Source organism: Phialemonium atrogriseum (genome assembly GCF_030411735.1).
Source record: "Phialemonium atrogriseum strain 8032-3 unplaced genomic scaffold QBC33scaffold_8, whole genome shotgun sequence".
NCBI lineage: Eukaryota > Fungi > Ascomycota > Sordariomycetes > Cephalothecales > Cephalothecaceae > Phialemonium > Phialemonium atrogriseum.
Window position 1 is genome coordinate 761,847 of NW_026848145.1, and position 22,919 is coordinate 784,765.

At 54.9% G+C, this 22,919-nt stretch overlaps 10 protein-coding genes across 10 annotated transcripts; 6 read left to right on the top strand and 4 right to left on the bottom strand.

The window, feature by feature from the left end:
• Positions 1–870: 870 nt before the first annotated feature.
• Positions 871–1,469, top strand: QBC33DRAFT_420576 (uncharacterized protein; the record flags this gene model as incomplete). The annotated part of the gene is made up of 2 exons (XM_060424125.1): positions 871–983; positions 1,085–1,469. Coding segments are annotated over 2 exons (498 nt in total), but the record flags the coding sequence as incomplete, so codon positions are not given.
• Positions 1,470–2,565: 1,096 nt separating this feature from the next.
• QBC33DRAFT_366606 (uncharacterized protein) lies at positions 2,566–3,870 on the bottom strand. The gene is made up of 2 exons (XM_060423956.1): positions 3,344–3,870; positions 2,566–3,109 (listed from the first exon to the last, which is right to left on the bottom strand). Exons 1-2 carry the CDS (start codon positions 3,561–3,563, stop codon positions 2,883–2,885), a joined length of 447 nt encoding a protein of 148 aa, XP_060285136.1. The 5' UTR covers positions 3,564–3,870; the 3' UTR covers positions 2,566–2,882.
• A 693-nt stretch (positions 3,871–4,563) lies between these two features.
• QBC33DRAFT_606487 (putative 60s ribosomal protein l37 protein) lies at positions 4,564–5,856 on the bottom strand. Its single transcript, XM_060432306.1, has one exon. It carries the CDS (start codon positions 5,657–5,659, stop codon positions 4,754–4,756), a length of 906 nt encoding a protein of 301 aa, XP_060285137.1. The 5' UTR covers positions 5,660–5,856; the 3' UTR covers positions 4,564–4,753.
• QBC33DRAFT_366632 (uncharacterized protein) lies at positions 5,857–7,303 on the top strand. The gene is made up of 2 exons (XM_060423957.1): positions 5,857–6,168; positions 6,233–7,303. The coding sequence occupies exons 1-2, from the start codon at positions 6,053–6,055 to the stop codon at positions 7,233–7,235; spliced, it is 1,119 nt and encodes a 372-aa protein (XP_060285138.1). The 5' UTR covers positions 5,857–6,052; the 3' UTR covers positions 7,236–7,303.
• A 1,128-nt stretch (positions 7,304–8,431) lies between these two features.
• QBC33DRAFT_448878 (pa domain-containing protein) lies at positions 8,432–11,133 on the top strand (the record flags this gene model as incomplete). The annotated part of the gene is made up of 2 exons (XM_060424493.1): positions 8,432–10,737; positions 10,794–11,133. 2 exons carry the CDS (start codon positions 8,432–8,434, stop codon positions 11,131–11,133), a joined length of 2,646 nt encoding a protein of 881 aa, XP_060285139.1.
• Positions 11,134–11,883: 750 nt separating this feature from the next.
• On the top strand, positions 11,884–14,922 carry QBC33DRAFT_618451 (anaphase-promoting complex subunit 5-domain-containing protein). Its single transcript, XM_060432710.1, has 3 exons — positions 11,884–13,050; positions 13,116–13,209; positions 13,267–14,922. Exons 1-3 carry the CDS (start codon positions 12,312–12,314, stop codon positions 14,789–14,791), a joined length of 2,358 nt encoding a protein of 785 aa, XP_060285140.1. The 5' UTR covers positions 11,884–12,311; the 3' UTR covers positions 14,792–14,922.
• Positions 14,905–16,375, bottom strand: QBC33DRAFT_534181 (putative cytochrome c oxidase subunit protein). Its single transcript, XM_060427519.1, has 5 exons — positions 16,103–16,375; positions 15,958–15,982; positions 15,589–15,748; positions 15,489–15,496; positions 14,905–15,348 (listed from the first exon to the last, which is right to left on the bottom strand). Exons 1-5 carry the CDS (start codon positions 16,275–16,277, stop codon positions 15,303–15,305), a joined length of 414 nt encoding a protein of 137 aa, XP_060285141.1. The 5' UTR covers positions 16,278–16,375; the 3' UTR covers positions 14,905–15,302.
• A 68-nt stretch (positions 16,376–16,443) lies between these two features.
• Positions 16,444–19,350, top strand: QBC33DRAFT_534187 (Endonuclease/exonuclease/phosphatase). Its single transcript, XM_060427520.1, has 6 exons — positions 16,444–16,872; positions 16,920–16,932; positions 16,988–17,033; positions 17,090–17,222; positions 17,283–18,866; positions 19,032–19,350. Exons 1-6 carry the CDS (start codon positions 16,845–16,847, stop codon positions 19,145–19,147), a joined length of 1,920 nt encoding a protein of 639 aa, XP_060285142.1. The 5' UTR covers positions 16,444–16,844; the 3' UTR covers positions 19,148–19,350.
• Positions 19,351–19,822: 472 nt separating this feature from the next.
• QBC33DRAFT_606501 (high mobility group box domain-containing protein) lies at positions 19,823–20,747 on the bottom strand (the record flags this gene model as incomplete). Its single annotated transcript, XM_060432307.1, has 4 exons — positions 19,823–20,087; positions 20,134–20,358; positions 20,430–20,554; positions 20,608–20,747. The coding sequence occupies 4 exons, from the start codon at positions 20,745–20,747 to the stop codon at positions 19,918–19,920; spliced, it is 660 nt and encodes a 219-aa protein (XP_060285143.1). The 3' UTR covers positions 19,823–19,917.
• Positions 20,748–21,269: 522 nt separating this feature from the next.
• Positions 21,270–22,687, top strand: QBC33DRAFT_513845 (uncharacterized protein; the record flags this gene model as incomplete). The annotated part of the gene is made up of 5 exons (XM_060426009.1): positions 21,270–21,384; positions 21,439–22,214; positions 22,270–22,323; positions 22,380–22,481; positions 22,532–22,687. The coding sequence occupies 5 exons, from the start codon at positions 21,270–21,272 to the stop codon at positions 22,685–22,687; spliced, it is 1,203 nt and encodes a 400-aa protein (XP_060285144.1).
• Positions 22,688–22,919: the final 232 nt, after the last annotated feature.

A 22,919-nucleotide genomic window follows, 5' to 3' on the forward strand; every position in this document is an offset into this window, starting at 1 on the left:
AGCCGTCACTCTGGCCAAACATCAGATACCTGAGTTGAATGGACCGAGTCCCCTTGTTTCGCCAGAAGACTTGGTCGCGTCCAGGCTGACTCGGGACAGAACACTCGTGGTCACGGAGACAAGGAGCCTACCCTACCTTACCTAGGAAGCTACGAAAGCAGGAGATGCCAGACAGATCTCCATGATCTCCATGGGGCATACGAGGCTAGAACCTGGCTGGCCCCAGCTCCCCCAGCAGCGCGCCATCCCAAAAAAGAGAACCTCGCTGGCTCACCGCCAACCTCCCTATCCCCATGTACGCATATGTATACTCCTTACAGGCATGTGAGGTCACATCTCAATTCAAGCGCCGAGCGGGCAACCCGCTAGTCAGCCCCGGGGCACGGCCGGCAACATCGGGACACTGCAGCAAATCAATGCAGAAGAAGGTGAGGCTAACTTGATCGTGCCGGTTGATGAAGAGTGTCGTGGTCCTTTGAATGGCTGCCAGCCAAGGCAAGTGGACAGGAATTTGGGAATTGATTGTTTGGTGTGATGATCCCTTGAGACCCCCAGGTTTGCCGGGGAGCTGCATTATGACGACAGAGGCACATGCTGCTAGCACCCACTATATTTTTTTCTCCACTGAAAGAGAAAAGGGTCTTCCCCCACGCTCCAGGGTTGATTGATGCAGTGTACCATGCTCAGCACATCCATAACCGCAGATTATCCCTACAGGTTTACGGATACCCCAGCTACAGTAGCGCAGTTTGGGCTACCCTTCATTCCCCGTCTCCCGCCATACGCGAGTAAGGCCATCACGTTCTCAGACCATCACTCTGCGTCTTGAGTCAGCCATCAGCGACAAGCATGCGGGCTCCCTCTCTCTTCAGACCCCTTCTTGCTGGCCGTCGCTATGCCAAAGCGGGTTCCCCTCCAGGGGCCATTCGAGCATGTTTTTCGACTGGCAGGAAATTGCAGGCCAAGAACCAGATATATGCATCGTAAGTCATGTCATTCCTACGAATATTAGGGACTAAATGTTCTCGGCTCTTTTCCCACTCTAACAATGCATGCCATGCCTGGTTTCCCCCTCCTCCAACAGGGTCCGTAATGCCGATCAGTTCCATACCTACCAGCTGCTATCCGCCTCCTCCCGGACGCCCCTGATCACTCTCTGGACGACATCATGGTGTCCGACCTGCCGCACCATCGAGCCGCTCCTCCAGCGCCTCGTCGAGTCCGGCGTCGGCGAGGCTGAGGGGGGAGTCGGCTACTGCACCGTCGAGTACGACGCGCCCGACGTCATGTCTGCGGGCCTCGGCCTGTCCTACATGATCAACTCTGTGCCGACCCTGCTGAGCTTCGATGCCCAGGAGGCGCAGGTCAAGACCAAGGTGTCGGACGGGAGGCAGCTCTCCGATCGCAGCTTCCTTGAGGAGTGGATCAGGAACGAGGCCCGCCGGCATGGCAACCGTGGAGGAGGTGGCCTTTTCTGAATAGCGCGTGTGACGCGGGCGTTTCTGTACGATTAGGTGTCTAATTAATCTGTTGTATATCTCATGTCTGCTGCCGTCACTGTGCATGTGTTCATGCCGTAGGGCGTCGTCTGAGGTCGCAGCCCAACATTGAGCCAAGAAACTATGTCAGGTAGGTTCCAGTTGGAGGAACCAAGGTTCGAGACGTTTGGACTTGGCGATACGACAAGGGATGAATGTTATTGGTCGTATCGCTCAAGCTTTCGACCTCATACCTGACTCGGATTGCTCGTTCTTTGTGTGGGGAACCAACTTCAGCGCAGTGAGTGGCTCCCTTCGTCTGGTGGGAACATCGACCTTGCAAGTCACTGAAACGAATAAGGCCTGGATGCTTGCAACGGGAACGATGCCAAGGAGGTGCCGCTTTAAAATCTCCTCAGGATTGGGAGCACAGACTACGTTCTATTTTGACAACATGGACCGAAGGCTTCGATACACTTCAAGTATCGAGGCAGGTTACTCCGATATTTCTGACAGCTATCCAAGCTACGACTTAATCGACGACTCACAGAAACTCTTAAGAGACCTTGTCCAGTTCTTAGACTTTTAACTAACTGTAGCCACATTGCGTTGGGATTGACAATTTCCCGGAGGCAAGAAGAAGTAATTACCCCTTTTTGGCAAGGTGGACAGCAACTGCCTTGAAGTCGTCCGAGAGACCGCAGAATCCAGGTAGGTGTATCTCGATGTGAACCCCCTCTCATCTCTAGGCAGAACATGTCGAGCATACATCGACTCATCCCAATGCCCAAAAATGACGAGGGCATCCGGTACGGAGTCCACCTGAAGTTGGAGACAAGGGCCGGCAGGCTGAGGCCGACGCCATAGGTCAACCTTAGATTCATACAGACACATCTCACTCTATCCTGCATCACTACCACACCCTCTTGCTGCCCACCTCTCACCCTGCTGCCGCGGAGGTATCTCGGGGATGGGTCGGCATCAGCTTCTTTGGTGGTGAGACTGTTGTTGATGTCTGTCCGGCCCAGTCTCGGGATTTCCAGCAAGCCAGCTAGAAAATCATCTGACGGGGAGTTTCACTCTGGATAAATGCTCCTATGGTGTTTAATTCGCACGTGAAGGCCAGCGCATGGACGACTCTCAATCTCAATCGCACTCGTCACTCGCAGGCAGTTTGGGCGGGAGAGCCATGGCGAGAGATATACCATCAAGTCATCGAAGCAGCGGCTAAACAAGATCCATGCCATGTAGAGAAAAAATCACATGCCAGCCCAGACTCCCACAGCACCCCACAAAGCCCAAGCCGAATCACAAGCCCCCAAGGTCATCCTAACTGTCAGCCTCTCCCTCTCCCCTTCTCTCCCTCCCTCCCTCACTCACACACTCCCTCCCTGCCCTCCGCTCTCACGCCGTATAAAACACCTCCTCAACAGGCTTCCACCACCCGGGCTCGCCCTCCTCGCTGCTCCGCGCCCCGGGGACCAGCGACTCCTGCCAGCCGTCGGTCATGCGCCACCACTCGCGCACCTTTGGGTTCTCGCGCATGCGCTCCATGTCGCCCGCGTAGTCGTACCCGACGTACTTGAACGACGAGAACAGGATCCCCGTCTCGGGGTCGTGGAAGATGCTGTCTGTTCAAGGGGGTTTGGCCCGGCGGGTTCCCTTGTTAGCGCGTGGCACTCGAGACTTGGGGGGGGTTGTTGACTCCTTTTTTCCTCTTCTTTCTTCTTTTCCTTCCTTCCTTACTTCATTCCTTCCGCCCTTTTCCCCGTGGAAACGGCGGCTAACTAACTAGGCCATGACTTGGGCCTGTCTCTATTTTCTTTTTCTTGGTGGGGGGAATAGGGAAGGAAGGGTTCACCCACAGTCCTGGATGTTGCAGTCCTTGATCTGCTTCAGCACCTCGGGCCAGACGGCCGCGTGCGCCTCCTTGTACTCGGCCACGAACTCGGGCCTCAGCCTCACGATCTGCGCGAACCGCCGGCCCGGGTTTTTCGTCCTGGTCGGCGACACGAGGTCCATGGGGTTGGCGTCGGGCGCCGCCGCCGCCGACGTCGCGGTGGAGATTGTCGGCCGCTTCCACATCTCGTCTTGTCTTGTCTCGAAGGGCAGTGGGGGGCCAAGGGGGAGAGTCGGGGGAGGTGGAGAAGAAGCGGGATGGGTGAGTGAAGAAATGGAAAAGAAAAGGGGAATTGAACGTCGAGGGGCTCTCGTTTGGAAATCTCCCCCGTTGGAAACGCGTGTGGTTGATCTGGAGGCTGTCGATTTGAGTTGCTCGTCTGTGATACAGCGCAGGGGTGGCTCAAGAATGGGAAAAGAGTCTCGGTGGAGATGATGACGAGCTGCTTTCTATGCGGGGTTTCTTTGGGCGGCTGGTTTGGTTATGATTGGGATGACCGTCCAGAGGAAAGAAGCAAATCCTCGAAACAAGCGGCCGCCTGGAGTTGAGTCGGGTCGGTTTTGAGAGATGCTCACACGAGCTAGCCACCTAGGCACTGAACTGAGAGAGATGTCGCATTCGATATCCAAGTTGGCTAAACTCCAATCTGTGAGGGGAATGAGGGGTCGTGAATAACAGTATGGTGTAAGACTCTCTTTCGCCTCTTATCTAGGTACTTATAATTTCGAAAGCAACGGTAGTCTAGCTCTTGTTTTGAAATTGTATGTTCGTACGCGATGATGCGATGATGCTATCTCCGTATTGTCGTGCAGGGAGCTCACAGTGAGACACCAGAGGACTCGAGGCTTCGACTGATCACTTCCACTTGATGAGATATATTTTAAGCGTCGGGCTGCGAGCTGCAGGCGCCAGCCCCCTGCGACCTCGAGCAATTTATCCGCAGCGTTAATTCGCACCTCGAGCGTGGAGGGTTGCCCGAAACCGGACAAGCAGAGATAATAGAGGGGCTGTTGATATGTCATCCCTCATCGCCAAATCGGCGGCGGGGATGAAAGTGCCGAATGTCCACAGAACTCCCATGACCGTCGTAGCCTCTAGAATGATGTTTCGTATGGTGTGAATAGACTTGTAGAGTCTCATATTGCTTCTTCCGAGGAGGCTTTTGAATAATACCTGTTGTTCGAAATAGACGGGGAATGCCTTGACACACACATCGAGCCTCGCTTCCAATTGCTCTTGCCAAATGTGCCTCCCATGGATGGCCTCCCACGGATGGCCTCTCCTAGGTCTCCTTTCCCGCCAGCCCCATTACCCCAGAACGCCAACACACCGTGCAAAGGAAGGATAATATGAGAGAGAAAAAGGTATCCAACCCCTATACCTCGAGCATCCTCTTCAGCACCGTCTCCGAAGCCCTCCACCACCGGCCCCTCTCCTCGAGGTCGTCTCCCGCCCCTCCCAGCGCCGCCTCCTTCCTCTTCCTCGCCTCGCCCGCCGCCGCCGCGCTGTTCAGCCTCCTCGCCTCGAGCGGCTGCAGCTCCGCCCGGAGGCGCTCGGCCTCCTTCCTCTTCCGCGGCACCTGCGCGGCCAGCTGCTCGAGCTGCCTGTCCAGCGCTGCCCGCCGCGCCCTGCGCTCCTCCACCAGGTCCAGCGTCGCCGCCAGCGGCAGGCGCAGTTCCGGCCGCCCCGCCCCGCCGCCGCCGGTCTCCCGCTCCTGCTCCGCGCGCAGGCGGTCCACCTCGTCCTCCAGGCCCGCCAGGCGGGCTGGCATGTCTCGCAGGGTGGCCGCGCCGGCGCGGCGGGCCTCGTAGCGCCGGCTGAGGTCTCTGCCGCGGGCGGCGAGGTCGGCGGTGACGTCGGCGACGTCGTTCTTGAGGGCCTTGAGGGCGGCCTTGGAGGCGGCGTTGCTGGCCTCGAGGGCGGCGTTCTCGTGCGGCGCGACGATCACGGGCGGGTCGCCGACGATGGCGCGGATGAACTTCTCCTTGGTCACCTGCTCGACGTAGCTGAAGCGCAGCTTGGCGAACAGCTCCCGGTAGTGCGCCAGGTCGGCCTCGAGGCTGGCGGGCGTGGGCGCGCCGAGGGACGTGTTGGAGACGTCGGAGGTGCGGAGTTCGGCGTTGTTGGTGTTGCTGCTGCTGCTGCTGTTCTCGCTTGTAGGGTCTGAGGGTTGCGACAGGGTGCTGGATATGGGCTCGCTGAGCTTGATGATCGAAATGCCGTGGCGGGACTCGAGTTTCTCCACGGCGTCGAGGACGCGCTCGGCTTCCGAGGCGTCCATTTTTGACTGATGGTGCAGTTGTCTGATGGCTGACTGTTTTGTTTTAACTTGGGAGATACAATTTCAGTTCGCGCATGTGTACAGTAGTTCAGGTAACAGCATCGAAATTAGACCAAAGATCTTGTGAATGTGCTGCGGATCGAAGAGTCCAATGTTTACTTAATTCCTGAAACGGACTAGCTCTCCCGCGTGCTTATCGATTGATGTGGCGAGTAGCAGATAAGCACTTCGCGGGGATTCTCATACGCGGGGCCGAAAATACGCATAAACCTGGCGTCACACGTTGGCTTCCTCGTCGCCCTTGCCAACTGAATTCAATCAGGCTATCCCGCCTTTTTGATCCTCGTTTATTCTTTATTTATTACTTTTTGTTCCGGTTTCTTGGACACCAAGATGGGAAATGACGACATTCTTACCGATGACTACGTTGCCGAGATGCTGGCCAAGGAGGCCAATAGTTGCTCTCTGAAATACTCATCCCTGGGATTGGAGGCTTATCGGGAGTCAAAGTTGGCGCACCCCTGTCTAATCTTCTCATACCTTGGCAACAGAAGGCTGACGACTGTCTTCCAGACCGGCCAACAAGGCGAAGCCGAATACACGATTCCTTCGACACATCATCAAGGAGACTAAGAATCACAATGAAGCACTGCTGGCCAAGGAAGCCGCCGAGTCGCAGGCCCGGCTGAACGAACTGGCCGAGGCGGAGGAGAAGAAACGCCGAAGGTTGAGGCCTGCCGCAGGGGATGTACGACGCCGTCAACTTGGGGATATCGCAGCCATCCTGCAAGGGAGGAAACGGAAGCGCGGAGAGGGGGAGGCAAAACGCTCGCAGGATTCGACCGCCGGGGACAGAAAGCAGAAGGATCTTGGTGAGAAACCGGGCAATGGTGACAGGGGCAGAGGTTCAGCCTCCGACGGTGGTTCTAGGCGGGATAAGGAACCAGGGAGACATCACAAGGACCGCCGGCGCGAGGAATCCGACGAGGACGGGAGGAGGAGGCGGCGGAGAAGGAGCCACGATCAGGACAGATCACGGTCGCCGGGCTATCGTGAGCGGAGGCATCGGCACCGTTCGCCTCTCGATGACGACAAAGACGATTCAAAGCATAGGTCAGGTGGTAGGAGGCACGACCGGTCAACACGCCGGAGGAATGGGAGCGCATCGCCCCACGACAAGAAGCGGAGCCGGAAGACGGAGGAGGAAGACTCGGATCCCCTGGAAGATTTGATCGGCCCACGGCCTCCGTCACAGCCGGTAGTGCGTCCAAGAGGCCGCGGGGTTGCATCCGGGGGCTCGGCAATGGACGGCCGGTTCTCGGACTCGTACGACCCGAAATCCGACGTGCAGCTCGACCCAGACGAGGCAGACGACTGGGACGAGGCCCTGGAGGCGTTGCGCGATCGCCAGAAGTGGAAACAGCAAGGGGCAGACAGGCTCCGTGCGGCGGGTTTCACGGAGGAACAGGTCAAGAAGTGGGAGAATGGCGATGAGAAAAACGTGCAAGACGTCCGATGGGCCAAGGCTGGCGAGGGCCGGGAATGGGACAGGGGAAAGTCACCCGTGCCGAGGTGAAAAGGAAGGCATCGCTGGTTGTTATCTTGTTGCTTGGGTATTCCATGTTCCATCCTTGTGTCCAAAAGTTTGGAGAATACCCGTCCAGTGCCGCCCTATACCGAGAGTAGTATAAACCTTGACTACTAGGTATTCATCAGGAAACCCCAAATTGGGATGCGTGAGATAGTTGCTCGCGAGTGATCACTTGAAGCCATGCCCGGCCAAATTTGTCCTGAGCTGTCATCGCTAATACTTTCCGCTCTAATCCGTACGCAGTATGCACGCCAAATGGGGCTGTGGGGTAGCAAACATACACCTGAGCTCGTATAGAAACTTTGTGCCTAGCCTGCAACATCATATGCTTTACATACATCAGCGTAACAGTTCTTCTTACTGCCAACTCGAAGATACTAAGTCTGTAAAGTTGGATTCGGCGGTGGCAAGAGTTGCTCAAGGACAGTCGTAACCTTAAAAGATTGAAGCAATTGACAGTGTATATTGGTATGGCGTACACTGTACTGAAGCCTTGATTGTTTAGTACGTCATGAGGTATAATTGGTCAGGCGATCAGGCCTTAAACCTCTCAGCCCTGGGCATGAATACAGCAGCCTGTGATATTCTTTGGATGGGATGAAAGAACTACTTGATTACTATGTATACTTTTAAACATAGAAGGGGCCTGTATATGTATTTCTTCAACTGGAAGTGAGAGCGGTCAGGCAAGAGATATGTGCCCGCACAGTGCCATACGACATAGAAAAGCTAAAACTGTTGTGCTGCTGTGACACTGGTTACTTTTCAAGCCACAGCTGGGCAGTTGCAGACACCACCGTGCCCGGGCCATAATTCAGCTACGCTAGAACCCCGGCAAGTTGCCTGCTTCAAATCATCATCCATCGCCTGTCCATCGCCTGAGCGGGTCTCCTCGGTCTTCCTTAGTTCACATCATATCATCCGGCCTTCCTCACATCCGTCTTTCTGTTCTTGCCCGCCTTTTCATGCTCCGCCTCCGGCCTCCTTTCCTGTGCACCCACCCTTTACAGTTCCTCGATCATTGCGCTTTCCCTCGTTTGTTTTATTGTTTTGGCGAATGATTGGCCCTTGCCGACTCTCCCCGCAGCTGGCAGCTCTGGCACCTGTGTTTCCCCAGAGAGCCGAGCCATCGGTTTGCTCTACACTGCCAAACCTTTGAAACTGCCTCCTGAGCAGCCACGATGAGGCCGCCCCGAATAGCGATACTCGTGCTCTTCTTCGCCGCATCCATCTTCCTATTCTGCCGCTCCGTCAGCTCCCTCCGCCGATCCGGCCCCGCAGTGACGCCTGCCAGCCCCCAGAAGTCACAACTCCGTTCCTTCTTCTCCTTCACCGGCGCCTTCACCCTCTTCCCGCCGAATGCGGCTATCAGCCTCACCGATGATAACAGCACCTTCTTTCCCGCGCGTCCCGCCGCCTTCGGACCCCCACTTCCCGCCAAGGGGCTGAGCGGCCAGCTCTGGATTGGCAGCGGATTTACCGACGACAACCTCCAAGATGGCGAGACTGAGGGCGAGCTCGGCTGCAGCGATGTACCCGGCTGGGAGGACGGGAAAGCCGGCCTGGCGCTGAAGACATCCGAGAAGGCTATGCCGAACGCCGAACCTGCCACTGCAGATGGCAAGGCCAAGCACACAAAGAGAACCGCGCACTCGCGGAATCCTGTCGTGGACCGAGCAGCCGCATCCCGGGCGCGGTTACAGATCCATCCAGACTCCCCTCCTCTCGACGACGGGACGGACGACTACCTCCATCAGGGGTTCCAGCAGGCCAAGAGGATCCATCTCGAGACCTCGCCTGGTTCGGAGTCAAGCCACGCCGATATCCAATCCATACAAGAAGCAGCCGAGATCACCGGCAAGGTTGTCTTGCTCAGCCGTGGCGGTTGCGGTTTTCTCGAGAAAGTGAAGTGGGCACAGCGCCGCGGAGCCATTGCTGTAATCGTGGGAGACAACCAGAAAGGCGGTCCGCTGATACAGATGTTTGCGAGGGGCAACGTAGACAATGTCTCCATTCCGTCCATCTTCACCTCGCGAACCACGGCTCACCTCCTTTCGTCCCTGGTCCAGCCGGGAAGCTTCATCGAGGATATCCTTGACGAGAACGGCAACCCAATACTGAAAGTCCAACAGTCTGGTAAGCCTCGGAAGGGCAAGAAAACAAAACAGCTGCCCACGACTACGACGGCTGTGCCTAAATCAACCGCGAAACCCAAATCTGCAAAGGCGGCCAAGAGTGAGACGGATAGTTCACCTAGAAAGGAGAAGTCGCATACGCCCAAGAGCAGCCACCAAGGCAGTTGGTTCTCGCGGCTCTTCCACTGGGGTAGAGGGTCTGGCTCTGGCAGTAATCAAAGCCGGCGGCCCAGCAGTGGGCGCTTGGATTGGATCATGCTCGACGACTGGAGCGACGAGAAGGACCAGGTTATCAGGACCAGCCTCGACAAGGCGGCCTCGAGAAGCCAGGAGGAGGACACGTCCATCTCGAGCCGAGAGAGATCCTCCGGAGACGACTTCCAGATTGGCGTGGAAGACTGGCGTGATCCCGACCTTGTTGGTTCACCATCGACGCAAGGTGGCCATGGTTCCCCTGCTGCCAACGACATGGACTCACCGGCGGACGGACAATCACGGACCGGAGAGTCGGGCACCTCTGCGAAGCACGCAGGGAAGAAGACGGCCCACGGATCGTCAAAGGATGCGAACGGACCAGAAGGAGGGATCAACACTCCTGGGAGCGGGGAATATGTCCCCGAGATGACGTCTGATGGCTCTAGGTCTGGCACTGGGAGACCAGAGGGCAGCTCTGGCTCTCAGGGTGGTCTCATTTCCAAGATTTTCGGCGAAGATGACGAGGACGACTTCACCCACGATACAGAATTCCGGCCTCCTAGCACCGAGAGTCCAGACCAGCCTCCGAATGGAGACGATGGTGATGATCTTTACCATGAGGGCCTTTGGGTCACGATCACGCCGAGCAGCAGTGCGAGCCCGTTCTTCGACACCCTTCTTGTCCTTGTCATCAGCCCCTTGATCACCCTGACTGTAGTCTACGCACTCCTCATTCTGCGAGCTAAGATCCGCAGGCGGCGATGGAGAGCGCCCAAGTCGGTGGTGGACCGCTTGCCCGTGAGGACATACCATACAGTCGCCCCGTCGCCAATCCCCTCGCCGAGGCAGCCATCTCCAATCAGCTCCTCGCCAACCACTCCACTGCTCCAGGGGTCCTCTCGCACACGGCCACGGCCACGATCCCGGACCACTACTGGCGTTCCAGAACCTGCCGATTCGCTGTTGAGGGTCGATTCTGCCCTGGAGCTGCCGAGATCACTGTCACGTGCGGAACACGAGAAACCCAATATATCCAGCGAATGGAAGAAATACATGGGAAGGCAGGTGGAGTGTGTCGTCTGCTTGGAAGAGTATATCGATGGCGTCAGTCGTGTCATGAGCCTCCCCTGTGGTCACGAGTTCCACGCCGAGTGCATGTAAGTGACTCATCTGTTGTTCATCCCATCCTCTCAAATTCTAACAATGCTACTAGAACACCCTGGCTTACCACACGGCGGCGAACATGTCCGATCTGCAAGGGGGACGTTGTTCGGTCCTTGGCGCGAGGTTCTCCTTCCAGCCCGAGATATGAACCGTATCAAGACGATAGCGAAGACGACAACGAGGCGTCAGGATCTGGATCAAATCGGCCTGCGTCGTTACAGGAAAGGGACTCAGACATCGAGCAAGGCATTCTCTCGCCGGATTTGAGACGAGACCGGCGCCCCAATAACGGCGACGGTTGGTTTCACATGCTATCGAACAGTCTTGGATCTGGTGCAGGATCCTTCCGGTCGGGGAGAGAGGACCTTGAAGAGGATCGAGATAGATGATGACTGCTTGCAGCTGCTTTCGGAGGCGAGATGAATCGTCTCATGCACTCCGCCTGAACTTTCCTTTATCTTTTTTGCTTGTTTCTCTTTTCCTGCTTTCGCTCGCACTGCACTTGCATCTGGAGGGTTTGGCTTATGGCACTTAGCAGGACTTACAGCAGGACTATAGGGAGGATGGAGCATCTCGGGCCTTGGCTGGCGTAACAGTGACACTCGTTCCCTCGTTGTTGATACCTTTGTCGTTTTCTAATATACTCCAATAATGGAAGGAACCTCGGAGTACTGGTAGCTTCCTTCTTTTGTTACCTAGACGCCGGACAGGGAAGGATGGAAGGAGAATATACCCGCATTACCTTTTTTTTTTTGGGCAAGGCAGAGGAGGGAATCTGGCGATATCCATTCTCTTCGTGGTCAATCATTTCCATTTATCTTGAACCATTCTGCTCCACAAAGGTCTCGGTCTCATTGTCTGCAGCTACCTAGGTACCTAAATGCCTTCTGCTCAAGAGCCTCCTCCGCTCTCTTTACTCAAACCAACAACTTCCATCGCCACTAATACTTGCCTTGTGAAGTATCGAGATGAGTGCTGCCTTCTTGACGTCGCAGGAATGATGAAAATCATCATCCAATTACTACAATTATAACACCCACGCCTCTCTGTCTTACATTTCAAGCTGTTCCAACCAATCTCTCCAGATTGGCTCTATTTTTGCGGATCTAGCCATAACCTACTGATTCCAGTGAGCTGCCTCGGTGCTGCGGTGAGTGGTCGCGGTGAAGGCCGCCGAGGAATTTCCGTCCCCTCACCGGGGTCCCGCCAAATCACGACGCAGCGCGCACATTACGCGCCTGTATATTCCGAGCTTTCAGAACCATCAAATTTCTAATTCAATTGCCTGGGAAATTCAGGCCTACCAACCTAGCACAAGTACTTACCAAATATGAATTGGCAATAACTTGGAAAGCCAACTTGTGCCTTCCAAACGGGGACCACGAGAGACGCGGAAGCAGCGATGTTGTCACTTCAATCTCTGTCAGCTTCATTCACGCCAGGCGCGTTACAATAGTACACAGGAAACGAGCGAGTGAGCTGGTAAGCTCATCCAACTGCCTCGGATGAGATGAACTTGCGATTCATCGTATGAAAACACTCGAGGCTCGCTCCCGCCTCCTGCGAAATGTCTCGATATCTCAATCCAGCCAGGATTGGCTTACTCTCCCTCATCGAACTCTACACAGAGGAGGCTGTCCCAAATGACGCCAGTCTCCCAGTTCTATCCTTCATCGCGTCTCATTTGCTCGATACCAACCTCACGGTTACGCCATCTGGTTCTAATGATCGGCGGGCCACAGCCGAGAGCACAATTCGGCTGGTAACCTCGATCAAGGACTTTGAACAACTCCTCAGCCCGTTTCCTGCCGCTGTCGGACTCCCTGGTCGGCGCCTGTGGGACATATTTTTACACAAGATATGGAAAATCGACTCTCTTGACGCCTTACATGCATTTTTCAGCCAGTCGCAGTTGTTGCTCGCGGAGAACAGACCCCAGCTCTCGGAGCAGGATGATATACCTCCCGGAATACGCCTCTCTCGCAATTCACCGTTCGGGACATTTGTCCGGCGATCCCAGCTCGAGTTCCAAAGGCTGCGATTCCACGACGTGACCGAATTGTGGAAGGATTTCGTCAAATACCGGCAGCCCACGGCGGGATATTTCAGGCGCCGCAATCCGTCATTTGGAAGGCTCAGCTTTGACAACGTGCTCCTGACAGGCGAGCACGAATGGGGCGACAGCACTGGTGCCCTCGCCTCGGTGGCTTACGGAGATATTCTCACGGGTGACTTGGATGCTACAGTGCCCGCCAGCTCCGACGATGTTGAGCGCCTGCTGGAGTTCCAGGTCGACCAAATGCAGAGTGAGTTCTGTTTTCCCATGCCAGCCATCTCGGGCTGCCTGTGTTGATGATTTTTTTTCTTGCAGAGTATGGCACACGAATACCACCAGAGATCAAAGCCAAGTTCCAGGAGATACTGCGTGACAGCTATCTAGTCCCGAGTCTCACCCATTACCTCAGGTGGGCCACTCTCAGCACCAAAACGCTATACTATACACGTTTGCTTACAATGAACAGCTACTTGGATGCGTGGAAATCCGGCGACTATCCATCGTCGTTTGAATACCTGTACCGATATTTCGACTACACAATGCAGAACAGAGACCGACTCTTCTACCAGTACGCATTGCTAAACCTGGCCGCACTTCAGGCCGACTTTGGCTGTTACAAAGAGGCTGTCTCCGCAATGCTCGAGACCGTCTCGACAGCTAGAGAGAACAGGGACATGGCTTGCTTGAACTACTCCCTGAACTGGCTCTTCCACTTTGGACGAGCGCATCCGCGGCTTGTGGGCGACCTCGAGTCCAAGAGCATGCTCGGCACCGCCCAGGAGAGCCTCGCGTTTCTGCGCGTGAAAGCCAGAGAGACCGACATGTGGGTTCTTTGGAGCTCTGCCCTGCTGAGCGAGGCGAGGATGATTCTGTCCAACGGGGACAGTGTGGCGACTGCCATGGAGCATATCGTCCGAAGCTCCCAGCTGATCGTCGAAAAGAACATGAAGGGGATGATGAGTGCACAGTTGTCACTCAACACCGCAGTATGGGATAGGCTAGGCATTGCCTCTCTGTCAGCCATGACCTGCGAGGCCTTCCTCCGCTGCCATGCCAGGAACTCCAACTTTGAGGACGAGCTCAGGGTCACTTGTCGCCTCGCCAGCCATCTTGCTGACAAGGGCAAGTACAACGAGGCATTTGAGAAGCTCGAGGCCGTCGAGGCCAACTCTCTACGGTCCTCGAGGGTGAAACAGTACTGGCAGAAGATGCGCGGCATCCTCAAGCTCAGCCAAGAGCTCCATCGCAACAACCTAGACGGCGCCGAATACCTGCTCTCTCAGCTCCTTCAATCCAAATCGGAAGATCTCGAACCGGACCTGAGGTTCGTCATGGACTCGCTACACATCGACAGCCTCATCCGCCGGGGCGATCTACCGGCCGCATTCGACAAGGTCGACGGCCTCATCAGCTCGCTCCAGGACGAAGACAAGGATATATCGATTCGCATCCGCCTCCTGCTCGCCAAGGCCCGCCTCTTCGACCTTGCCGGCCGGCCGCAGAAGGGCTTCACCATCAGCATGCGCGCCGCCGGCCTGGCCTGGCGCGCCCGCCTGCTGCCGGAGCTCTGGCAGGCCACCGGCGCCGTCGCCAACGTTCTGACGTCGCTCTCCGAGTTTGGCGCCGCCGCGCGCCTCCTCGTCGCCGCCATTCCGCGCTGCCTCGAGTCGGACTCGGACGCCGCCGCGGCGTCCCTCTACAGCCTCCTCGCGGACGCGCACATGGGCACCGCGGGCACGCTGGTGGTGCCGGCTGCGGCGGGAGGGGGAGGGAAGGCGACGAACAGGCGCACAGAGTTCCTCACGCGAGCCCACGAGGCGCTCGACTCGGCGTTTGCGCACTTCTCGGCCGTCGGGGACGTGGAGGGGCAGTGCGAGATGCTGACCAAGAGCGCGACGGTCATGAGGGCCGTCGGGGACGACGTGCTCGCTGAGCATTACGCGGCCAGGTACCTGGTGCTGAGGAGGGAGGCGGATATGAGGAGTACGTGAGGATGGGGGCGCTGGTTTCCCTCCCCCGTGGAGGTTTGGGAAAGTGTGGGCAAGACAAGGGAGATATCGGGTGTAGTCATTGTGTGAAGCTTAGGGGGACGGGGGGCTCGGTTCTGCTATTCAGTTGGGGGCGTAAGGTATTGGTGGGATGGCGGGGGGCTAAGTAAATGTCATCAAGATAGGGCAGGCATGCGAAAAGAGTGTAACCCGGACAGCCCGGCCGGGCAATGGATATATACTGTACTTAATGCCTGCTCGTCAGCCAGCCCCGTGCAGGGTTGCTTGCCCGGGTGTCGGCTGAATGGCGATACCGTCTCGCTCAGCACAGCGGAATACGGTTGGGACGACCGACAGCATGATCAGATGGGACTCCACCTGCAAAACCTTGGATTGCTCTGACTGTTTTAAGGGAACATGTACAAGTCGACCGACCAGTCTTAGCGACAGCCTCCCATCGCTCTATGAGCCTTCCTCCATGCCTATACAACTTCTAGATCCGTACATGGGCCACTTAGGTGGTCTTGTCCTTGTTGTGGTAGTTGACGGCGTCGTTCCAGCTGTGAAGGGGTCAGTAAACATTCAAAGGGGTCATTAACAAGCAGGAGTCGGGGGGTAGGGGGGAGACGCCGCGGAGTGGGTGGTCGACGGCCGGTGCCCATCCCAGGCGGGGCTAGATATCCAGGGGGAAAGCACATACAATAGAGTCTGCACACTTGGGTCAGCAACGGCCACGAGGTTTTGCGCGCCTTCGGACGGCGTGGATGGGGGAGGAATTGGGGGCAGTTTTTTTAACTCACCTTGTCTCCGTTACCCCACTGGTAGTTCTTTGTCCGGATGTTCTGGTAAGGGTACTCGACGCGCTCCTCCAAGGGCGGGGAGTGGGCCCAGTGCTCCCAATGCTCGTTCCAGAGGTTGTAGGCGTTGATGCCGGCCAGGAGGAGGCAGGGGATGACGCCGCTGTTTGGGGGGTGTCGGGCGTGGTTAGCATCAGGTTCATTCTGAGTCTTCAAAGGGGGGATCCCGAATCCTCCAGAGCCCAAAGTGTGTATCCTCCTCGTTCGGATATTCGCAACCCAGTGCAATTGGATCATGGTATGTTCCGCAGACGAGCTGGGAGGGACGGATTGCGTGAAAACTATCGTAAAGAAAGGAACGTGATGCCATACTAGATGGAGATCTTGCGCCAGAGCTCTGCACCAATCATCCAATCGTCAGTTAAGTTGGTCCTCTCTCACACTCCCAGAGGGCATTGTTCCCCTCGAGCCCCCGTCGAGGCCGACATCCAAAATGGTGGGCGAAGGAAGAACTCACCGGTCGTGGAGGCGGCGTGCTCCTTGACGGCCTTGCGCTCCCTGATGAAGGCGTTCTCGGTGCTCTGCCCGGCGGAGCTGGCCAGGCGGCGCTGGACGACGGTGCGGGCCGCGGGGGCGCGCAGCTGGGCGGCGAGGCGCGGCGCCAGGCGGAACATCTGGCGCTGGGGGAACATCGTTGAGGAGAGTGGAGAATTCGAATCTGTGGGTGGTGGTGGGAGGTCAATTGCTGGCGGGAGGGTTTTTGGTGGTTTGAAGCAGGAATGAGGTGGAGTGAGGGTGCGTTCGGATGAGATCAGGTCATTTTTCGGTTAGAAGCTCGGGGAAGCTCCTCATTGGTTGGAGGGAAGGGCCGGTGATGACATAATTGAGTCATGTGACTCCGTGTCATCATTGCACCTGCCGCTACTACCAGGAGACGTGATTGCGTGGCTGCGAGACACGCGGAGGAAGAAAGTGGGAGAATCTTATCTGGTTGAATTGATGGGGAAGAAGGACATAATCACCTCAGTCGCCTGCTCTTGCCTTGGTTAGGCCTTCAGCGCTCGTTCCGAGGTTGCGCGGCGTGAGACCCAGTCGGTATCCATTACCACGCTCGCGGGCCTTGGCATATTCGTTCAACCCGTCAAACCAAGGCTCTTTGACGGTTTTGTTTGTCGAGCGGAAGAAGAACCTCGGACTCTACGTCTGCGGATGAACCGCTTCTCGCCTTTCGGCTCGAGGGCTCAAGAGCGGTAGAAAAAATGGGGATCCGAATCACAACGTGGAATGGTGAGACCCCTCGGAGTGCTCTTCTAGGCATTGCTAACGACTTTCAGTAAACGGCATCAGGTTCGTCTTTGGAATCTGTAGGGGGATGTAATAACTGGTTCTCACACTCCTGCAGGAACCCATTCGGGTATCAACCATGGAGAGAGAATCGTACCTTCCAGGTTTGTCTCAGATACGATCTATTGTCCGAGATCATCGCTTACCACTCATTACCAAGGCGATGTTCGATACCTTGGAGGCGGACATTGTTATTATGCAAGAGACCAAGATCCAGCGGAAGGACCTACGAGATGACATGGTACTCGTGCCAGGCTGGGACGTCTATTTCAGCCTGCCCAGGTTCAAGAAAGGTAGACAGAGCCATCTCTCTCACACCTTTACATGCTTCGATGCTAATAAATATGACCCAGGATATTCTGGCGTTGCTATCTACACGAGAAACTCAAAGTGCTGCCCAATCCGTGCCGAGGAAGGAATCACCGGTGTCCTCTGCCCAGCGAACTCAACCACAAAGTTTCGTGACCTCCCTGAGGATCAACAGATCGGTGGATATCCGAAGCTAGGTCAGCTCTCCAGCTCCATAGATGAAGCAACCCTCGACTCGGAAGGCCGTTGTGTGATTCTCGAGTTCCCCGCCTTTGTCCTCATCGGCGTCTACAGTCCGGCCACGCGAGATGAGACAAGGAGCGAGTTCCGTCTTGGCTTCATTGACGCCCTGGATGCCCGTGTTCGTAACCTCGTCTCGATGGGGAAGGAAGTCATTCTAACCGGTGACTTGAACATCATACGCTCAGTCATCGACTCCGCTGGCCTACAGGAGCAGCTTCGAAAGGATGGTATGACCCTTAATGATTTCATCTCCATGCCGACCCGCCGTTTCCTCAACCAGATCGTTTTTGGCGGCAAAGTTATCGGTGCACGAGATGAAGGACGTGAGCAACCCGTCCTATGGGACCTATGCCGAGAGTTCCACCCGGACCGGCCTGGGATGTACACTTGCTGGGAAACAAAGAAGAATGCCAGGCCGGGAAATTTCGGCAGTCGTATCGACTACGTCCTTTGCAGCTCCGGCATCAAAGATTGGTTCGAAGACTCGAACATTCAAGAGGGGCTCCTGGGATCAGACCACTGCCCTGTCTTCGCCACACTTCGTGACACGGTTGACGTTGGTGGGAAGGAGACGCATATCATTGACAAGATGAACCCAGAGGACATGTTCAGGGGCGGGAACCGGTTGAGGGAATGGTCTGCAGCAAAGGACCTTCTCCCCATGTCAGCAAAACTTATCCCCGAGTTCGATCGAAGGCGGAGCATCCGCGATATGTTCTCCAAGCCGACGATTCCCACAATGAAGAAAGAAGCTAGCTCGCAAGACAGAGCCTCCCAAGGCCGAACCGACACTCCCTCTTCTACCGCTCTTCTCACCGCAACTGCCGTGGAGGCCGAAATCGTTGACGATAGTTCTACCGCCGAGCAAAGCACATTTTCCAGCACCCCACGGTCTTCGATTACAGACAGTGTTCCAAAGCCCTCTATTGCAAAGCGGCAAGCAGCATCCCCGTCATCGAACCGGCCGCAGAAGAAGAACAAAGCCACATTGTCCAAAAGCAACTCGAAGTCAGGATCGGGAAACTCCCAAAGCAGTCTCATGGGTTTCTTCAAACCCAAGACTACCGCGCCTACTCCGGGTCTCATCGAGGGCACCGATGGTGGGATTGGGGATTCCACTGCCGAGAGAGCCGCAGCCGTGGTCCCTGGGGATAGCTCTTCGCTAACCAAGGACAAGCCGAACAATGGATTGATCGACGATGATATCGAGGACTGGGAGCCAGGCCCGTCCAAGAACGACGACTCGGGCAAGGACAAGGAGGTATTCGACCCCATCAAGTCAAAGGAGTCTTGGTCGAAGCTTCTCGGCAAGAGAGTTGCCCCGAGATGCGAACATGACGAGTCTTGCATCAGCTTGTTGACGAAGAAGCCTGGCATCAACTGTGGTAGGTGACCCCCTCCCCCCTTTTCACCTAAGCCGAGCCGATGAAGCCATCTGTGTTCCCTTCCCGCGTCCATCATGGTTTCCCATGCCGTCCTTCCCGTCCCGACTCCCGATGTTCTTATTCTTTGCCATCCCTTCCTTCTTCCTCGGCTAATCAATAGTACAGGCCGGTCATTCTACATATGCCCTCGACCACTCGGACCCTCGGGCGACAAAGAGCAAGGTACACCATTTCGGTGCAGAACGTTTATCTGGAGCAGTGACTGGAACGGACAACAATGAGGACGGCGTTTGATGATACCATTGCACTTTCTGTACATTAGGATTGCTACATGTTGGAAGGGCGATATTATCGTCCCGCCGCCGCGTGTCTACGATGGTGCAGCTCAGGCAGTCGGGTCATACCAGGTAGTCGGGCTTTGATTCAACGACGAATCCATCACGAAGCATACATGAGCAGCGTGTTAGGACATTTCTTCGTTCAATTCCTGTGTCTATCCATGAGAACATCTCGTGAGAGAGTCCCAAGACGTCGTGACAAGTCTAACTAAAAGAAAAAGGTATCTTGGTGAAGGCAAGGCCAACGAGGTACATGAAGGTAAGCCCCCTCCCTCCCTCCCTGATATCCATCCCTACCACGAGTACCGTGAGATGGAAAAAAATTAGATTCCTCCCAATGCCCGTCTTTTCTCCCTGCATGGTGTTTTTTTTCTCGGAGGTTTTGTCGGGGCCTTTTTGATTTTTTTGGTTCCCTGATAAGAACAGGTTCTCCAGACGAGGCGAGAGGTAGTTCATCCAGTTAAGGACAAACCGTGCCATGCGGTGGTGATCCCGATCCAGGCCGAGGAGTTGTCGAGCGGAGAGACTTTTTCCAGGGAAGCTCAGGATCCGTCCAGTGAAGGACAGACCCGGCCATGCAATGGTGATGCCAATCCAGTGGTGTTTTCGAAAAGCAAAGAGATTTCCATGGACCGGTGTGTCCGAGGGTGACGAGAAAAGGAAATTGCTGAGCGGAACCATGTGCCCGGCTTCCTTGTCGTTTTCCCACCTTCTCAAGCAGAGACTTGCTGGTGCTTCCGCTTGTTGATACCTGACTTTCGGGCCTGGTATTTGTATTGAGGATACTTCGCCTTGTGCTGCCGGTCTTCCTCTTCGGCCAAATTTTTGAAGTAGTCCTTGACCTCACGAGACTCGCGGCGCCACATGGTAGAGACAATGGTCGCTAGCAATGTTAGCATGTGGCATAGTTGAATGTAAAGGGTGCATACAAATTTGTCCAGCGGTGAGAGTTGGGTCTTCTTCGTGGAGCTGGCGAGAACGGTTCTGACGATAGATGATCCATTGATTACGAGGTCGGGGAATTCGAGGTTGGCACTCCTTTTCGCTGCCCACATCTGTTGTGGTATCTTGACTGGTGGCTCTGCCCACATTCCCATCTTTACACCCGTTGGTGGAGACATTGGCCAAGTCAATGTCTCCATGGTTCACCTCATCTACATGACTGTCAGCAAAAGAAAGAAAAGGAAAATGGCTAGAAAGCGGGAGGTTATGTAGTGTAACTCACATGTGGTGCGGCAAAGAAGATTGTAGCGCTCTCCAGCAAGAGTCATGGCAGACTTGAGGGTGCTAAGACGGTACAAGTGCAACTCATTGTCGAAGACGATGGCGACGTCCTCCCTCATGATACACCTACCAGTATTGTTAGCTAGCAACATAAATCAGAAATGGGTAGGGAAGCATACTCGAGGTTCATCAGAGACTTTGCCATGCCATCTTGGGTCATTGTGCCAGCGTAGTAGAAAGCGAAGTCATTATGGTCGTCGACGACGAGGACGAAAGGGTACTCGTCGGCCTTGATGGTGACTCCCTGACTGGCAGCCATTGTCGCAGTGTATTAAATTTTAATCGCCAACAATGGAATCTATTTTCAAAAGATAGAGGTGTATTGTGTGTTCGACTGATTTTCAAAGATGGAGATGTATTGTGAATTCGACTGGAGGTGAGGAGGATAAGGAGAATACGGTTGGTGCCGACGTGATGCGCGAGTGGTGAACAGGGGACGATTCGTTTTGCCCAGGTTGGGGAACAATAGGTGACGATACTATTGTTCTCTAGTTGAAATGTATTATTGTTTATCGTAACTGAGGTGAATTGTATGTGATGATAAGGGGGAGTTTCGTAGGTACTTACGGAGGTCACGATTTCCCCTGACAACCAAAAATATAAATTCGAATTCGCACCCAGATTTTCTCACACACACCTACCCTCTCCGACAGTCCTTTTCCCCTTAGAAGAGGACAATATTCTACGCATCCTTCACCTCCTTATTTCGTTTTCACGTCTCCCAAAACAGAAGAAGTCCCCACCAAAAAATCGCCTCAACCTTCAGCATTGGTTCTCTGACATGTCGGACAACCCAGACATGGCCCAAAGTTTTGCTCAGGGCAATGTTGGAAACGTATGGGACCTGACAGGCCAGAATGACGTGCCTGACATGGACGATAACTCCCCTGCCCCTGGTAAGTCTGATTATGACTGAATATACAGCAGAGCTGACATGGTTGTTATCATAGACCATATGACGAATTTCATTTCGAACTTCATCCCTATACCTCGCGGAGTACACTCTGGCTTGACCGTCAAGCAAGCACGCATCGTCATCAAGGCGTTGACTCAAAGCGTCCTGGATCGCAGCAAGGCCGTTCTACTGAGACTGAAGCCCGACATTGATGAACTCAACGAGGACCTATCTCGCATCAAGACCTGGAAGAGCATGCTGAACGGTCAGCTACCCGAGAAAATTCGGCTTGCTTTGGAGGGTAATGCACGAGAGGGTGACATGAAGTCTGTCTCGGAGTGCCTCCAGAGAGACTCATTCATGGCGCTTGAGAGATCCAACAAGATTCTCCGAGTTCTTAGTATTGAGAAGAATCATGCTACTGCTCATGCGAAGGCAATGGATGAGATGGAGAATTGTGTCAAGGGGAATATGGAAGAAGTCCAACAAATCTTGGGCCATGTTCTTTCGGCTCTCCATCTGAAACTGCCCCCTGGAGCGGAATATGGGTTGGTACCCCATAAGGACGTGAAAATCTATGAGGGTACACCGCTGCTGTTCTATCCGAAGGCGCCCGAGGGAGATGAAAATGATGATGTCCAGGGGCAGTGGTTCGTTGCGGAGTATGATCATCCTATGGTCACAGTTCCAGGGACTGCTTGGAACAAATGGATTCGAAACTGGGCTGATCCGGACTCGGATGCCATTACTATCAAGCTACCACCCGTTGCACGCGCATTTTTGGCCGAGATCCGGGGAGAGTACAACAAAGCACTTGTTCAGTTCCTACGGGTAAGTCGAACTCATCGAAGCGGTTCATCAACTTAATGGCTAATTTGTAACTCAGAGCGAACCTGTTCGGAGCGGAGTGGTGCAGCTCAAGCCTACTGTGTTCAAAGAGGTATGTTTTATTGGAACTTTATCCAATATACTGCCAGCTATTGACGCCTCGAATAGATCCAGAGTTATCAATTCCTGAAGAAGATCTGCAACTTCAGAGGACGAATCTCCCATCATTTTGTCTCGGAGGAGAATGATTCCCATGGAGATGATCGCTTCGTGAGTACTCGAGCATGTTTATCTTTGTAGCACTTCTAATACATCCACAGAGCGAACTTCCAACGTATGACCCAAGGGGTGAGCTCCAGATCGAGGTCATGAACAATATTGCTAGCATGATCCGAGGTGGAGCGCGAGCGGTGCTAGGAATGAATGGATCGACCATGACGATCAAAGTGGTCGAGTTTTCGGAGAGAATGGGGTGAAGGAAGTCATTCAGGTACATAGGTGGTCACATAGGTTGGCGGTATCCTTAGAATGTTCCATTTTACCAGGGTAGATACGTAGCTATCAGGACAATTCCGAATTGAAATCGACGAGTCCCAATGGCATGACTCTTGGAGGATATTCAAGTAATACTCTTGTGTATGACTAAATTGAATAAAAACTGAAGTCCGTGGCTGATTTTTCCGGGGCCAAGGGAACAAAGGGAGGTGA

What these genes read in the sequence shown, in the direction of transcription:
- QBC33DRAFT_366606 (XM_060423956.1), bottom strand. Translation starts at nt 3,563, where the DNA reads ATGTGGAAGCGGCCGACAATCTCCACCGCGACGTCGGCGGCGGCGGCG. An exon ending in GGACTGCAACATCCAGGACT is followed by an intron (nt 3,110 to 3,343) that starts GTGGGTGAACCC and finishes CCCCTTGAACAG; the next exon opens with ACAGCATCTTCCACGACCCC.
- QBC33DRAFT_606487 (XM_060432306.1), bottom strand. Translation starts at nt 5,659, where the DNA reads ATGGACGCCTCGGAAGCCGAGCGCGTCCTCGACGCCGTGGAGAAACTC.
- QBC33DRAFT_366632 (XM_060423957.1), top strand. Translation starts at nt 6,053, where the DNA reads ATGGGAAATGACGACATTCTTACCGATGACTACGTTGCCGAGATGCTG. An exon ending in GAGGCTTATCGGGAGTCAAA is followed by an intron (nt 6,169 to 6,232) that starts GTTGGCGCACCC and finishes ACTGTCTTCCAG; the next exon opens with ACCGGCCAACAAGGCGAAGC.
- QBC33DRAFT_618451 (XM_060432710.1), top strand. Translation starts at nt 12,312, where the DNA reads ATGTCTCGATATCTCAATCCAGCCAGGATTGGCTTACTCTCCCTCATC. An exon ending in CCAGGTCGACCAAATGCAGA is followed by an intron (nt 13,051 to 13,115) that starts GTGAGTTCTGTT and finishes TTTTTCTTGCAG; the next exon opens with AGTATGGCACACGAATACCA. An exon ending in AGTCTCACCCATTACCTCAG is followed by an intron (nt 13,210 to 13,266) that starts GTGGGCCACTCT and finishes TACAATGAACAG; the next exon opens with CTACTTGGATGCGTGGAAAT.
- QBC33DRAFT_534181 (XM_060427519.1), bottom strand. Translation starts at nt 16,277, where the DNA reads ATGTTCCCCCAGCGCCAGATGTTCCGCCTGGCGCCGCGCCTCGCCGCC. An exon ending in GCACGCCGCCTCCACGACCG is followed by an intron (nt 15,983 to 16,102) that starts GTGAGTTCTTCC and finishes TGATTGGTGCAG; the next exon opens with AGCTCTGGCGCAAGATCTCC. An exon ending in TGGCGCAAGATCTCCATCTA is followed by an intron (nt 15,749 to 15,957) that starts GTATGGCATCAC and finishes CCCCCCAAACAG; the next exon opens with CGGCGTCATCCCCTGCCTCC.
- QBC33DRAFT_534187 (XM_060427520.1), top strand. Translation starts at nt 16,845, where the DNA reads ATGGGGATCCGAATCACAACGTGGAATG. An exon ending in GAGAGAATCGTACCTTCCAG is followed by an intron (nt 17,034 to 17,089) that starts GTTTGTCTCAGA and finishes CTCATTACCAAG; the next exon opens with GCGATGTTCGATACCTTGGA. An exon ending in CCTGCCCAGGTTCAAGAAAG is followed by an intron (nt 17,223 to 17,282) that starts GTAGACAGAGCC and finishes AATATGACCCAG; the next exon opens with GATATTCTGGCGTTGCTATC.